The sequence below is a fragment of the Humulus lupulus genome, chromosome 1 (genome assembly GCF_963169125.1).
Source record: "Humulus lupulus chromosome 1, drHumLupu1.1, whole genome shotgun sequence".
In the NCBI taxonomy this organism is placed as follows: Eukaryota; Viridiplantae; Streptophyta; class Magnoliopsida; order Rosales; family Cannabaceae; genus Humulus; species Humulus lupulus.
In genome coordinates this window covers 242,126,153-242,142,834 of record NC_084793.1, presented here as the reverse complement: position 1 = coordinate 242,142,834, position 16,682 = coordinate 242,126,153, and the positions used below count along the sequence as shown (strand labels likewise).

The 16,682-nt window shown below is 36.4% G+C and overlaps 1 protein-coding gene across 1 annotated transcript; it reads right to left on the bottom strand.

The window, feature by feature from the left end:
* Positions 1-689: 689 nt before the first annotated feature.
* On the bottom strand, positions 690-5,671 carry LOC133804726 (protein ALTERED PHOSPHATE STARVATION RESPONSE 1). The gene is made up of 5 exons (XM_062242867.1): positions 3,728-5,671; positions 3,462-3,539; positions 2,728-2,939; positions 1,819-2,042; positions 690-1,669 (listed from the first exon to the last, which is right to left on the bottom strand). The coding sequence occupies exons 1-5, from the start codon at positions 4,731-4,733 to the stop codon at positions 1,027-1,029; spliced, it is 2,163 nt and encodes a 720-aa protein (XP_062098851.1). The 5' UTR covers positions 4,734-5,671; the 3' UTR covers positions 690-1,026.
* Between the last annotated feature and the right edge of the window lie 11,011 nt (positions 5,672-16,682).

Here is a 16,682-nt window from a genome sequence, read left to right as displayed (position 1 = left end):
ATCAAACTTGACCTGTACTTTGTGCGTGAAAAAGTCTCCAGCAAACAGCTCATTGTCAAGCATGTTCCCTCGGCAGATCAAATTGCAGATGTTCTAACCAAACCTTTGACAGCTGCTAGATTCAATCTCTTAAGGCACAAACTTAGAGTCTCACTTCTTTCCGCTCTAAGTTTGAGGGGATGTTAGGATTAGTTAGATTTCTGTTATTCTTGTTATTTGTACAGCTTTCTCTAAACAACTTTGTACAGCTAATTCCTAACAATACTGTGTAATACCCTGTACTCTATTATCTAATGAGAATCAGATTATTTAAATCTCAATTCAGTGTTGTTTACAGCCACAACTTTACTCGTCTCTTTACAATCAGCCCCCACACTACAACAATCAACAAACACGAATCTTCTTGTTTACTTTACTTACGCCAGCGTTACATTCGTTTGGAACAAAGAATGCATTCATTGCTCGACAAATCTCACCAATCGACACCCCTCCTTTTTCTGCACTCATTTATTTCATTATAAAAGGACCTATCTATTTCATTTAACAAACGCCTGCCATTTCACCCGAAAAGGTCTCTTCTCGCCTTCCAAATTTTGAGTGTGGTAAAACATTAGTAAATAATTAAATTGATCATGAATACAACATTTTAACAAAAATAATTGTGATATCTATAAATAAAGATCTCAAACTAATAACAATCCAAGTGTATTTATTCATCTGAACACAGAATAAAAAAAACACATAGTAAAATCTCCCGGCACAACTTCGGAGGTGTTTTCATATACCATATACTCAGACTACCATAAGCACTTAGAAAAAGTTTTGGTACCCAAATTTAATTTTCAAATTACGTTTTTGGTTAAAGTTTGGTACTCAATTTCAAAATATGTTTATTCTTTGTTTTTCTTTTTTTTTTCTTAAAATATCTTATTGGAATTTTTTGCAAGCCTTTAACTTTATACAATCTAATCTCCCAACAAGAAACTCAAGATATTCTCAAAATCTCCTAATTACATAACCCTTTCATCATCTAGTAGATCTGCAGTTGGAATATTGAGTTCGAGCTGTCTCATTTGTCTGCTTAATATCTTCATACATTTTAAGAGACTCCTCTGAAAACTTTGTCAGTCTATCAAGGACTTTTGTCAAGCTTGCTTGTATGCAGCTGAGATTCGATGATGAATCCCCGCTGCTGTTCTCGTCATCTTTGTTTTCTGATTCTTCAGTCTTGGCCTCGACTGTCTTCTTCTGCAGTTCTGCTTGGTTCTCCATCATGTGATGCAAATCAGACATGAAGGTTCTGATTGCAGCGGTCAATTCATTAGATGACAACCCTCTTATCTTCATTACCCAATCACGACATACAGCAAATATAGGTGGACCATGAGATCGACGAGGAGAGAACAGGCTTCTCCTTGAGCGTTCTCTTGGTGGAAGGAGGCAGATCTGAAGCCAATTATCGAGTGCTTCCACATATGATGTGAGGCCGTTGATCCAGTCTGCAAAGCTAAGACCGAAACATTCGAGCTCTTGCAAGAGTTGATCCATGATCTGCCTGTGCGCATCTCCTTGTGGCGTTCCAGTTGAACTCTTCGAATGGTATGCCAATGAGATTGTGATGTACTGTGAATGATGACACTCGAGCATGGCCTTCCACATTCTGATCATTCTGCAGCCAACATTAACATATACAAAAATTTATAATTTTCACATAAATATTGTGTAGTGTCAAGGTCAAACACACATATGAATGTCACATGATCACAAAGTGACAGTCTTTAACAATTTGACAAGGTGGGAAGAGAATATGTTACTTACCCCTGAGTAAGTTCAACAAGTTGTGGATGCAACTCTTCATCCCTCATTTTCTCAATCCGCTTGGATATTGAATCAACAGAGTGAATTGCTACTCTTATGCGTGAGTGTAGGTCTTTCACAACTGCACGGATTTTATCAATTGCTTGACTGCTATAATCCTTTGCAAACATATAGCGAAGCTGTTCACATTTCTCATCATAGTCCTTTCTGATGGATTCACTTGCCTGTAGGAGTTAAAAGGTTAGCACAATTACAGGACATAATATAACTTCTCCACCCGCTCTTCCATCAGGAGTTACATGAGTACTGAAGAACAGTGGAAGTGTACATATGTAATATATGTTTTCCCGATCACAAGTACCGATGTTTTCAAATGTTACATCATCAAAAATTCAGGCTGCAAAATTGATATTAAACTGAAAGTACAAATAGAAAATGAGAATTCTCCCAGACAAAGAAAACAAGGAGGCCTCCCAAAAATAGGAAAAGCAAAGAAACCATCCAGATCAGAATTTCAAGCATTTGCTGGGCAAAATAGAGTATCACCAATGATGTTTGTGTGAGGAAAGCTGAATCAGCTTATGCAGTTTTTGTTTCCACTAAAGAAACTCTAGCCGAACACAGAAATAATATCCAATTGAAGTTATTTTTACTAGTTGAATAGATGTTAAAAAAATGTTAATATTTTTCTCTGTCCTAAGTCAAAAATCCATGGAACTGAGAAGCCACAGTCCCTAAAGTACTACATAAGTTAACCAAGATCAAATTAGAAAAATATATACTCAAGATGGTTTGGCAGGTCCATTTATTCATTTTGATATGCTAATGTGAACAAAAGAGTGAACATGTGCTGATTATATAGAAAAATTTGAAAACACTAACCAAGAATATACTTGTAAGAGTATCTACCTTCACTTCGTCACATAGTTTTCTCTCCCATGCATACAGTCTATCTAGAGTGGAGGAATGACTTCCAGCAATCATGGAGAATTCTTCAACAAAGTCACTTCCACTGTCATCCCCATCTTCCTTTGAGGCTGTGGCAAGAGCATTCCTCGATGATGATGACCTTGAGGACGTTGTTCGTTTCCATGTGATAACCTTAGTTCCTTGTGAAGGATCTACAAAAAATAAGAGCTTACAATGTTGAGAGGAAAGAACAGAGGTATAATCAAATCAGTCTACAGAAGAATTTCCTGCATCAAATAAAGCAATCAGGTTCTCATTCTTTCAGCTTGTCTTACAGATGCAGATGGTGAATGTATTAAGAGTAAATAAGTTATCCCCAATCAAGGTAGGTAAACTTAGATTGTGTAATTATTACTAACTAATACTACAAACTTGATTTGGTTTAGCCTCCTTGTGCCACAAATCCAGAGCCCCTAGATTGAAATACATGGAAAGGACCTCAACTTGATGTGTGCATAATATGAATCAATAACCAAACCCTCACTGAAGGGGTCAGAGGACTTTTTGATGAATGAATAAACAGACGCCTTCTTGAGGAAACTTTCATGGCTTCCCCCTGTTAAAGGACTTACCTCTAATCCTAGCTCCCTTCCCACCCAAAGACTATCTACGTCATATAGTTTAAATACTCATCAGCTAGTGACATTACTTATGACCTCATTGTGAGAGCTTACCATGACAGACAAAGGCAGAATTTCCTTGACAGCAAGCAACCTGAAAAGCTTGTAAAAATGTCAAGGCAGATGATCTCCCTGCAAATATCGAGTCATCAGAAAGAGTATGCCGAAAAAAAGCATTTAGTAATTAACATGTATCAACCAAAAACAAAAGTATGTTAAATAACGACAAATCAAATTGAGAAGCTAAAGTTACTACAAAAAAAATTTGAGAAGCTAAAGATAAAATTAAGGCGTTTCCTTTGCCAAAAGAATTTATTTACCTTTTGCTTCAGAATAACCAACCCTGATTTTATTTGCCTCGAGCATCCTAGACACCTCCTTTCCTGATTCAGAAGCTCTAAAAAATCGATGCTCTATATCCTTAATGCTTGAAAGAAAATCTTTAGCCCTGTGAGTAATAAAGTCTGAAGGATCCTCTCTTTCTCCACTCAAGTTTTTCTCTGCTGACGCCTTCTTCTTTGAACTGCTATGCTCAATTGCAAGTTTTCCTGGCACACTGCCAATTGCTCCATTAACATGTCGTTTGATATCCAACTGTTTATTCTCACCATTACTCTCTTGAAGAGAACCATCAACTTTCCCAGCGTTACTCAAATCATCACCATTCTTATTTGATTCATCAACTGAATTACATGGGACCCCATAAGTCTTTTGCTCCATTTCAGTCCTTGAAGTCCCTTCACGAGCTCCATGACCTCCTTTTGAACTAGCTCCCTCATTCTTAAACTGCCTCCACCCATTCATTTCATTAAAATTCAAATCGACTTCATTGTTTCCCATAAATCTAAAGCTGTCATTCTCATCAATGGGGTCAAAATAATCCCAAGACCCTGACTCGGGAAGAGGAGGAGGAGGCGGTGGCATTGGAAACTCCTCCGCATAACCATCATTAACAGGACTGAAGCTAACAGTAACGGCGGTAGTACCCCCTGACCTCATGTAGCTCAAAGCAGGCACCGCCGGTGACACGGTCACTTCATTGTGTAACGGCGAGTCTGAAACTTCGGCAAGATGTGACGGCGATGGAGAAGGGTAAGAGGAGTGAGATGGGGTCTTGTCAGAAATCGATAGAGACGATTCTATCAACACCTCGGCCTCGGCGTATCGTCGGAGAGCAATGCCGATGTTCCGGAGAGATTGAGTGTAGGACACGTGGGCAGCTGCGAGAGCGTACCTTGAATCGATGGCTTGCTTGATGAACCTGCGACGCTCCTTACATAGACGCAAAGCTTCGTCCTTTTCGTTTTTGGAGTTTGTACAGCCCATTTTGCAGGAAAATCTTTGGTACCCAGCTCAGAGAGATGATCCCATTTTCCTACCTCCAAACATAATCTCTGAGAAACACCCCATTTTCGCAGCCTCAAAAAAATACTAAAAACCCCACTTTAAACAAGACCCCTCTTGTCAGTGCAGAATAATAATAATAATAATAAAAAAATTCTTTAAACAAATACGATATAGTTTGTACCAGACGAAAACAGAGTAAACAAACACTTCCAGCCCCAAAAAAGCAGGTGGGATTTGGACGAAAATGGGAACAAATAGTATAACTTTCTCTTAGGTTTGGTTACTGGTTAGCGGTTTATTTGGCTTGCGAGCTCAAAATGGAGAAGACAAAGTTGCTTTTTTTATGAAAGATAGAGCAACAGAGGAAAAGTAAAGAGTAGTAGTTGAGAAGAGTAATAATATTAACACAAATCCTATTAAGGGAAAACTGAACAAGACTGAGAAGTTGAGAACGTAATGAATTTTCGAAGCTTTGATTGTTAATCTGCCTCTTTTTTCTACTCTAGGGTGGCTCTCAAAATGTGTAATCAGGTTTATTAGGAAACCGCTTCAAGAAAAAGAAAATAGAGGAAATTTACAGGGCGAAAACGACCCAAAGCTGAGAAAGGGGAGAAGAGAAGAGGGAATCTACTACAGTTGGTACACAATAAGCCACCCTCGGTTTATGTGTCAAATTTCTTCGGTTCATTCCAGTTCATTTTACCAAAAAAAAAAGTCTAAAAGAAAAAGCAGAAAAAAATAAAATAGCAAAAGCACTTAGTTAGTCTATTTAATCTGTGTTAGTGTTAGTAATAAATAAAAAAAAACCAGAGAAGACGACTAGTGTAAGATAAAACAGAGTAAGGAGGGAGGGTGTTGATGCATTAAAAAACCCAAAGTCTTCCTTCTAATAAAAACAGAGCAGAGAGTCATTGGTATTGTGTCAGAATGGAATAGCTGCATTTTATGTTTTTTTTGGGAAAGGTGTGTCAAATGACACATTTGCCCTCGCCTTAGGTTTCTTTCCTCATGGGCCACTCTAGCCTCTAACGGCTCCTTAAAATCCGGTTTTTCATTCTCCTATTTCCTATAAGCTCTGATTATAAAATAATCAGGGAAATTATTTTCCAATTCATGTTTCATAGTCGACTGTCACATATACGAGAATAACTTCCTATTCCAACCACTTAATCAATCTTTATTTATGAAAATACATTCTAAAATTATTATTTTTCCAATTTTTTTATAGTAATTTTTATTGTAGTTACAACATTATTTTTGTAAATTTTTAGAAAAATTTGAATAATTTATATCTACAAAATAAGTTTATATTTTTTTTTAAAGACTTGGTAAATTAGAATATCATAAAATATTAAGAGTTTTATTTTCAGTATTATAAACTATTTAAAAATTTTCAAAAATTTACAAAAATGATACAATAACTATAACAAATACACCCATGAAAAGAAAATTTAAAAAAAAATACTACGACATATATTTTTTAAAATAAAGATTGATAAAAATGATGAAATATGAGGTTGATTGTAGCAATCCTCCCATCCCAGTATCTAGGGGTGTGCACGGTATGGTTTGGGCGGTTTGAATTCTTTTTAATACACCACGCCACAAGTGCAGTGTGATTTCGTTGCACCAAACCGACCAAACAAAACCATTTTTTGCAGTGTGGTTTGGGTGGTTTTCCACGGTGTGAGTGTGTTAAAAATGTGTAAGATAAAGATGGCGATAGGGAGGAGGCGCAAATGAGATGAGAGAGGAAGAAGTTGTTGTTGTGTATGATGTGTTAGAGAATAAGCTTATACCCTAATTTAAGTGGGCTCCTAGTTTCATATTGGGTTACTAAAAAATGGTATATATGTAAAGTTTAATTTTTTTTAACATATTTATAAGTATACGGTGCGGTGTGGTGCAAACCAAAATTTCACACCATCAAACTGCGCACCACATCGCGGTTTAGCTAAGATAGAAACCATATCGAACCATTCCACTTTTGACACTACAGTTTGCAATATAGTATGGTGTGGTGCGGTCGGTCACCGCGGTTTGCCAGTTTAGATGCTCACCCCTACCAGTATCTATAATTTTGCTTTATTCAAGGGAAGAAATTATCACCTTTACCCAGGTCTAAAACATAAATGTTCAAAAAAGTTATAAATAATATTTAATTATCTTAAACAGAGACAAATGACACCCACAATGTGTTTATTTGTCCAAACAAAATTTTCAAATACAAAAATACTGCCCGAACTAAATTTTAAATTATGCTAATCAATTCCCGACAAAAAAATTATGTTGATTAATTTTTTAAATTTTTATCAAAACTTAAATATATTAATGTATTTTAAGTGGGAATAATTTTGCCTTTCTAAAGAAAAGGTCAAAAAAAAAATAAACTTGGAGCCATTTTTAAGAGTTATTTTTGGCTTTTTTAAATTTATGGTTAAACTTGGTAAGAGATTTAAACTAAAGGAGCAAAATAAAAACTTCTCCTTTATCGATTGTGTTTGAGTGTTTACACTTTACATCAGTTTTTTTTTTTTTTTAAAAGTTGATTTAGTTTTATTTTTCAAAGTATTTTAAATAACTTTGTATTAATTAAAAAAACTAAAATTAAAATTCTAAAAACTAAAATAAATTTATCGGGAATAAATCAAAATAATATATATTTTCGTTTTTAGGATTTCTTAAGTTTTATTTTGGATTTTTTTTGAATATGTTAATTTAAATTGTTTTAGAAAGATGTAAAATAATGAATTAGCTTTATAAGATTTGTTCCAATAAAGTGTTAACACATGTGTTACCGATAACGGTGTTCATCAAACCGTCTACAACGCATCACAATTTGCGGTTTGAAATATTTTACAGTGTGGTTGCAGTTTGTATTTTTTACAAATCCTGCGGTGTGGTGTAATTTGTAATTTTAAATTTTATAAATATGATTCAAACCACACCGCACTGCATCGTTATATATATATATATTAATTTTTATATATATATTTTTTTCAATTTTACTACATTTAAACTTAAATACATATATATATATATTTATATAGTATAATATACACCGTATCTAAAAAAAATTATTATGTTTCATAAAATGCTAATACATATTCTACTTCAACATAAATATATTTCTCCTTAATCAAAACTTTTACTTTCATATCAATTTTTTTTTTGTTATTAGTTTGTTGTATTTTTATTGTTTGGTTAAAAGTTTATTAGTTTGTTGAATATTTATTATTTTGTTGAACACTCTTTAATTATTAGCTTTATTATTAATCTTTATTAATTATAATATTTAATTGTTAAATTATTTGGCGATAGCTATAAACTACCCACATCGCACCGCACCACACTGCATTTTTGCAGTGCAGTTTATGCGGTTTGAGATTTGAGATTTGTGCGATGCGGCTTGAAAAATTGTTCAAATCGCATATGCGGTGCAGTCCAAAAAATTGACAAAAAAATTGCATCGCCCGCACCGCGAACACCCCTAGTTGCCAATAAAGACTGACTTGATTTGGACAAATCCTATAAAACTAATTGATTAATTATTTTAAATCACATTTCTAAAATAATTTCAAAGAAAAAAGCAATTTTTTTTATTAACACTAAAATGAACTTATAATTATTATTTTGATTTATTCCTAATTACTTTTTTAAAATGTTTTTGTTTAGTTTTCAAGAATTTTGTTTAATTAATATGATTTCATTTAAAATACTTTTAGAAAATTTAAAACTAAATTCTATAAAAATAAATAGGAAAATTGATGGCAGAAGTCTATAATTTCATGTAAAAATTTCACTTAAACCCTAATCAAGTATGTACACGTCATTTGTTAGTAGTACTTAACGACAAAAGATTAACAAATACAACTAAACAATAATATTATATTAAAGAGTAATATTAGACACTAGGAATTAGCAGCAAAAGTATCTAATATTTAAAAAAAAAAAAAATTGTGAGTTAGTAATATTGACCATGTTTTTCGTCAACTAAAATCAATAACAATTAAGCAAATGTATAATTTAAAAGGAAAATAAGAACAGAGATTTTTATGTGGTTCAGTAGTTAAAATATGCACAGTCCACGAGTCACTTTAATTAAGGTCTACATTAAAGCTTTGAGAGCAATTTCACATAGTGTTTCTCAGTACAAAATAGTGTGTTAGTACAAATGACTAAATCCAGACTATTTATAGACTCGGTTACAAGAATCATTCATTAATCTTAGGGATACTACAATATATCAGATTTGAATTTGAAATACAAATATGTTCGTTAAAATACAATCAATTGCATTAATTGTAGATAAATATCCCTAAACAATAGGGTTGATTACACAATTTGAATTAAATCCTCATGATTACAGGGATTTCCTAACAACGTCCCCGTGTATTAATTTAACACATCTTCAAGCTCACTTCAACGCACTTTCGAGATCATGTGTAGCTTCGAGCTCATCACTCTAGTTGTTGCTACCTCCTTACTTGATTGGTCTGTCGAACTCATCTTTCAGATGAGACTCTTGTATGGCAAATAGTATGGCTCTTTGGAACTTCATGTTTATTTGTACAAGTATAATGTTAATAATTATTAATTCCGAGCTTACACTTTACGAGCCTACATTTCGAGGCTGTTTATTAATTCTCAAAATTTGGGAGTAACATTTTGCCCCCTCAAAAGTGTTGGTTTAAATCCTATGAGAAGGAAACTTTTGAACTTTACTTTCGGGAAATGTGCCCACCTACCACACTCGAGTGTGAACACATGTCAACTCAAGAAAGGATATCAAGAGTACTCAAGTACTATTTTTTTGCACACGTCTTTTCCTATTCCCCCTTTTTGCTGCCAGATTTCAAGATCAAACATGGTCCATTGGATCACGTTTTAATCCAATTCAAGGGCTCAAATTGCCCCCCCCCCCCCCCCATGAATGCCACCTATTTGCCTATTTAAACCCTTTTTCATCTTCTCCATCTTCACTTTTACTCTCTCAACTTTCATCAAACAACCACGAACCAGAGCTCCAAACCCTCGCATGTTCTCCAAGCCAAAAAAACAAAGCAACCTTCAATCGTTTGGTTCCATAGGATCGTTCCTGCTTCCGATCTTCCAATCGACAATCGCTTCATTCCTACGATCGACTTTGTGTAAGTTCTTACACCTTGCTTTTTTTTTTCTGTATATGGTACTTTTCCTTTTCATGTACAAGAAAGAAAGAAAAACTTTTTCTAGTTCTTGATGTGTTCTTGAGATTTTTATTGTAAAAAGGGAGTTTTTTATTTATGTGGGTGAATAAACTTGATGGATAAAGATCTGTTTAGGCAAAAATTCAGTAGAAAATTGGTATTTAGCATCTTTATTTAGGTTATGGGGTAATATGTTTATAGGTTATATGTTTCATGTAGTACAAGAAATAAGGTTTTAATGCTCATAAACCGATGATATACCCATTTTGGGTAACTGCCAATTTCTTCCTAGAAATTTGGGATACCCCAAATTTGAAATAACCGTCCCACTCTCGCGTGGATCTACTATCGGTGCCCCAAGCTTATAACAACTTGGTTATGGCATTCGAATAACCTCGCTATTTTGAGTCTTCGAGCTTAAATTACTCTATCTCGCTTTCTTGAGCTTGCGAGCTCGAGTTATCAAGATTTTTTCTTTCTATTATTTCTAAGTGATGGGCCCTCGCCCTTTTCTTTCTTGTTAAATGCTGCAGTCTTCAGAGAATTGGTGGGGGCCCAAGTTTGCAATCCCTTACCACCCATCGTCTCCTCAAGTAGAATCTATGTTTCCTCGAAATCAACCGTTGATTTGGGAGCACGCGAAGAGCCTCAAACATGAAGACCTTTGAGCCTATTACCGTTGTCAAATTATCGAGGTTGAAGAAGGAAAAAGAAGAAGACTACGGTTTGTCGTATATCCAAATCCGGCCCTCGAAATTTGTCCTATTACCTTTGATACCCAGTGTAGGGATACAATAGATCTTCCCCCAAGTAGGCTCTCCTTCTAGATCATAGAGAGTATTTCAAGCAAGCCAACCACTTAAACATCCCCAGAAATCTCTTCTATCCTGGCATCAGAGAGTTCTTTTGTAATGCCCTGGATAACCAAGACCGCTACACTGTGTGTTTAAAATAGTGCAAGACTTGCTAATCAAGTCATTCAGACAAAGTGTGAACTCTATACCACCATCAGAGTAGGAATATAAGATTTTGGTCACAAAGAGGCTATTTTCATTAAAAATGACGGTTTGATACATAGAAACTCAAAACAGGATTTAGATGTCTTAGTTACAACAAATTCCAAGAGTTACAAATATTTCAAGCCACTATAATGGCAAAATATACATTTTAGGTTTCTGTCCCTGTACAATTTCTCGACCGTGGCGGCCGAGCAGCTGACAATGTACACCTCGCCCCCAGAGCTCTCCAACTCATGGTCGATTCAGCCTACCCTTGCCTTTACCTGCACCACGTAGCACCCGTGAGCCGAGGCCCAGCAAGAAAGCATAATAACATAGCAAGATCAGCAACACTTATCAAATACTTCACAATGCTCAACCAAGAATTCAACATTTCATAACATTTATCCAATCAGTAATAACAGTTTGTCATCCAGACAGTCATTCAACTATATTCATAACACAATATTCACGTTCATAACCAATAGATTGTCATATCCATCAAATAACATTCAGGGTTGGCGCCCTTAGTCGCACCCTCTATTTAACACACTGTCTTCGGCTCATTAGGGCCGCCCCCAGTGTATACTCACTGACTCCGGCCAGCTTAATCGAGCTCAGTGATAAATAAGCTGCCTCAGCTCCCAGTGGTCGAGCCGCGCCTCAGTGCGCAAATATTGATTCCGACACCCTTAGGCCGGTAATTGCATGTCCTATGGCATAATAATACCATCACACGACATGATATACAAATATAGGGAGCTCTTAGTCCCATCGTGTCCACATGACTATTCATATTCACATAACAGTGCATACATACATAGGGAGCACTTAGTCCCAACCTAACCACATACTCAGGTGCAGCTTTCTTACCTGTATCCCGAGCTTCCGATGCCCCAAAGCCGCGAGCACGGTCCTCTAACCCGAGCCTCACCAAAGACCTAGTCACAACACAAACGAAACATCCTTTATCACTAACCAATCCAAAACTACTTCCCGGAACCAATCCCACACTCTCGGAATGCCCCAAATCCCTAAAACAATGCACCGAAGACATCCCCCGAATCCCCGGAGCAAAGGCTCAAAATTGCAAAATATCATGTTCTGAAAATGGCCTAGCGCCGCGGCGCTGCCCCATAGGGCCGCGGCGCCCAGCAAGTCAGAGAGCTCGCCCTTGCCCTGAAACAGCCTTGCGCCGCGGCGCGCTAGAACAGCGCCGCGGCGCTCCTTCGCGAACCCAGAAATCTGGGCTTTTCCTTGCGTTTTTCCCGAGCCTAAACCATTCCAAATCATCCCAAACAAGTACCTAAGCCCAGAAATCAATTCAAAACCCCAAATGAACCCTCTAACAACCTATAAACACCACAAACAACCCCAATCACACAAACACACCCAAGATCCTATCTTGAGTTTCAAATTCCTAAAACTCAAACCATGGATTCCAAAACTATAAATCAAGCCTCTAGAATCTTAAACCACACCAATTACGAAAATTAAACATAATAAACTCTTACCTCAGTCAAGAACCCAGCTTGAATTCTCCTCAACTCTAGCTTCAAGTCACCTTCCTCTTGATTATCCCAATTCTGAATTCATGCCAAAACCAGCCACTATCTTCTTTCAATTCATGCTTATTTTCTAAAATCCAGACTTAAAACTTACATAAATCATAGACAAACCCTTACCTTTGAGTAATCTTGACTTATGCTCAATTTAGTTGCCTTGAACCATCAAAGCTCCCCTCCTAGGTCTCCCAACTTCAGCTTTCCTCTTCTTCTCTTTTCTTCTAGATTTTCCTCACATTTAAGCATAAATCAACTCCCAACCAAGTGTTATACGTGACCCCCCTTTCCTTCAGCTGAAGTAATCCAAATCCTTTCCTAATGACCACTTTACCCTTCCATATATTTCCCATTCCAACTAAACCTCAAGGCCCTTTTTGTCATTCCTACTTCCTTACAATTCTACCACCTCTTTTAACCAAACTTGTTATCCTCTATGGTTACTAACAGTTACACAAGTTACCAAACCTCCAGTTACCAATATCTCACAAGAACTAAATTACAAAATCCCCAAAATACCCCTAGGCTCCTCCCGAGCCGGGTATAAAATCCCGTTGTGACTTTTGAGTTATCTAGCTCTCTAGGACCGTCTCGGCATGTGCATCGCATTGATATCACCACACCCACGTGGTACAAATTACATCACATAATTATCACACTTATGCCCTCAACGGGCTAAAATTATCACATATCATAATACACATAGTCATGCATCTTAATCATTGAATTCATGCACACTTCCCATTATGCCCTCCAGGCACGCTAATCAAGGCCCTTAAGCTTTATTAGTGAATTTGGGTCGTTACAACTATCCCCCCCTTACAGAAATTTCGTCCTCGAAATTTTATCTGTACTACCCGGAATATAGATTCCGCATAACTGACTCCAGCTACTCTGGTCATTCCTTGACCTTACCGCTCTAGAACGTTACCTTAACTCAAGGTACAATCCTGTTCCTCAAACCCTGAGAGAAAAGTTAAGCTCGCGGCCTGGAATCGCGAGCATATGTGAGCTGGGGCACTACTGCCCTTGAAAGAGTACTTTAGGAAATTCACCAACTTTTTCGTTATAGCTCCCTTCCAATTGTAGTCCAATTCGTATAGGGTCCTAGCGGCGCTGAGGTTGCTATATCACGTGAAGAAATAGGATGGACCCTCGGCACACGAGATTTTATATCTCTTCTGCCGGAAAAGAAACTCTACTCGAGCTCAAGGTGGGGATGGCTTCTACTATTTGTCGAGCTATCCTAGGGAGAAAAGGTTGTTCGAGGACATACCTAATCACCCCCCAAACACTACAAGAAATAGACTCTACAGCGATGACATCTATTACGACGACTCCAAAGTCGTCGCTGTATGTAGTCGAAATCCACAATTTTTTTAATTTATTAAAATAAAAAAGCTACGTCAACAACACACGACCAGACCCTCCAAATTCTGGGTACCCTACAGCAACGACATGCCGTCACTGTATGGTACCAGGAATTTGGAGGGAGCAAGAGGCGGGAACTGACTCTATAGTGAAGACATGTCGTCGTGGTAGAGTCCTCATCAAATATCTATGTTTATAGCAACAACACGAACTCGCTATAGGATACGGAGGGAACTTAACCGCCAAAAGTTGGTTGTCAATTTTCACTCCCTATAATGATGACATGTCGTCGCTATAGAGTCTCATTGAATCCACTGGGCAGTTAAAAATTTACTGTATAACGATGACAGGGTCCAAAAAAATGGAGGGAAAGTGAATCGCCAAAAATTTCAATCAAATTTTCACTATAGCAACAACATGTCATTGCGATAGACCGAACACGTAGTAAACGAAATGATTCGTGTACTATTCCCATATGTATAGCGATGACATGTCGTCATTGTAGGGTCTCGCCGTTTGAGTGAAACGATGCATTCAACCTCATGTCGTCGCTATAGGTCCTAGCGACATAACCCCAGACAGAGCCTTTCTTCCTCATTTCTGCTCACTTTTTCCTCAAACAGAAACAATTTCTCTGTGTTTACTCTGCCATCCAGCGCCACCCAGCTCCGCCCAGCTCCGCCCAAAGATTTATGACGCTATTTTGGCCCTCCATTGTTAAGGTTAGTTGTTGGAGCCATCCTATAAGGTGCCCTAAACACTGGCTCTGTCCCTGGCGCCAATTCAATCACGAACTCTATCTCCCTGTGTGGAGGTAATCTTGGCAGATCCTCTGGAAACACATCCAGAAACTCACAGACTAATCGAGTTTGTCCTGGTCCCACTGGCACGACCTAAGTGGTATCCACTATGCGACCTAAGAACCCTATGCATCCCCCTGCAATAGGTCTCTAGCTCTAAGTACAGATATCATAGGTATACGGGGTCCATGCACAATGCCAATGAATACAAAAAGGCCCTCACTCTCAGGTTCAAAGGTTATCATCTTCTTCTTACAATCTATCATCGCCCCATAGTTTTCTTGCCAATCCATAACTAGAATTATATGAAAATTAGTCATTACCAATTCCACCAAGTCAACTTACAATTCCCTGCCATCTGCTGTAACTGGTAGTGATCTAATCCATCTCTTGGAAACCACTAATTCCCCAGTAGGCAGCATAGTACCAAACCCCACAGGATAAAAGTCACATGGTCTACACAATCCATCTATAATCCTACTAGCAACAAAAGAGTGTGTAGCACTTGAATCAATCAAAATAGTATAGAAGGTTGCATCACTAGAAAGTTGACCTGTAACCACCGAGGTATTGGGAAACTTTATACATGATCTTTATTTATTTTCATATAGATCTAATATTAAACAAGCTAATATGAGACAACCTAGAACATGTTTCAAAATTGAATTCAAAGATAAATAATGATAAGAATACTTACATTATATGCAGCGGAATGAATGAGTCATTCCTTCAGTTTCTCTAACCCTTATTTCCTTTCTATCGCAGAGTATTACCAAGAAACTGAACCGTTCTTCAATTTTCTTCACAGCCTTCCAAAGTATCCTTAGAATTACCTAGACTAGAGTGGTCAATTCTCAACACATGAGATAGATACAGAGAGAAGAAGAAAAAAGACCAATAAGGCTTAGAAAATGGCTTATGTTTAGAGAAAATCTAAAACTTTTCAGAAAACCAATGTCTGTCATCTGATTTCAACTCTCACTTAACATTCCTTTTATAGACTCATTTAGGTCATTTATTTAATTAAAAAAATCAATAAAATAATAATCAATTAATAACCCTAGGTCAAAATTATCATGGGCTTTAGGCCCGTGAAATTTCCCATTTGATTATAAGCCCGTTGGACTTAAAATCAATGTCTGTATTTTTTCTATTGATTTAATTAATTAAATAATTATTTAAATCCTTTATCAAATTAATTATTTATAATTTGAACCTTGATTTAAACTTATTTATTAATTTAGATACCAATTTATCTTAATTAATAAATCTACCCTAATTTCTCTTTTCTTCTCTAAATTGTATAACTCTGTGAAACTATCCAAAATTAACCTGATCAACTTTGATAATTCTAATTGATAATTAAATCAATTAATTGAGACTATCTAGATGATTTTATCTAAGGTACAGTGGGGACCATGGGCCTATGATGAAATCAAGCTCCAATAAGTTATAATAAATCTAACAAATAAATTTACTAACTTATTAATTCCTCGTGACTCTACTAAAGACTTGGAATTGCACTCTTGAATTCATAGAACGCTCTATAACAAATATAGATACACTATTAATTATCCATTGTTACAACCATAATTGTCACTCAATCCTCTATAGATGGTCTACAATGAGATGAGACTAAAATATTGTTTTACCCCTCATTGTATTTTATCCTTAAAACACTTAGTTCCTTGTAAATTATATTTTAGTAAACTAATATTAATTACTGAAATGAAATCTCTATCATTTAACATCTTGAACCAAACTAAAAGGAAACCATTGTTTCACTTCTTCATCAGAAGCTAAAGATGTTCATATCTATAATTAACACTCCCACTCAATTATACTAACGAGTTCCCAGTATGTAAGTATGGGCTAGTCCGTAGGGTAAGATGGTAACGAACAATTCAAAGAGCTCAAATAATACTAACCACTCAGAATTGAGATTGAATTGACCTATGGTCAACTATATGATATGACTAGAACATATAATAATGGTATGTTTACTTAT

Excerpts from the sequence above, each read along its gene's own strand:
- LOC133804726 (XM_062242867.1), bottom strand. The coding sequence starts at position 4,733 with ATGGGCTGTACAAACTCCAAAAACGAAAAGGACGAAGCTTTGCGTCTA. Across the intron at positions 2,940-3,461 it reads TTCTGCCTTTGTCTGTCATG|ATCCTTCACAAGGAACTAAG; the intron begins GTAAGCTCTCAC and ends TATTTTTTGTAG. Across the intron at positions 2,043-2,727 it reads AACTATGTGACGAAGTGAAG|GCAAGTGAATCCATCAGAAA; the intron begins GTAGATACTCTT and ends TAACTCCTACAG.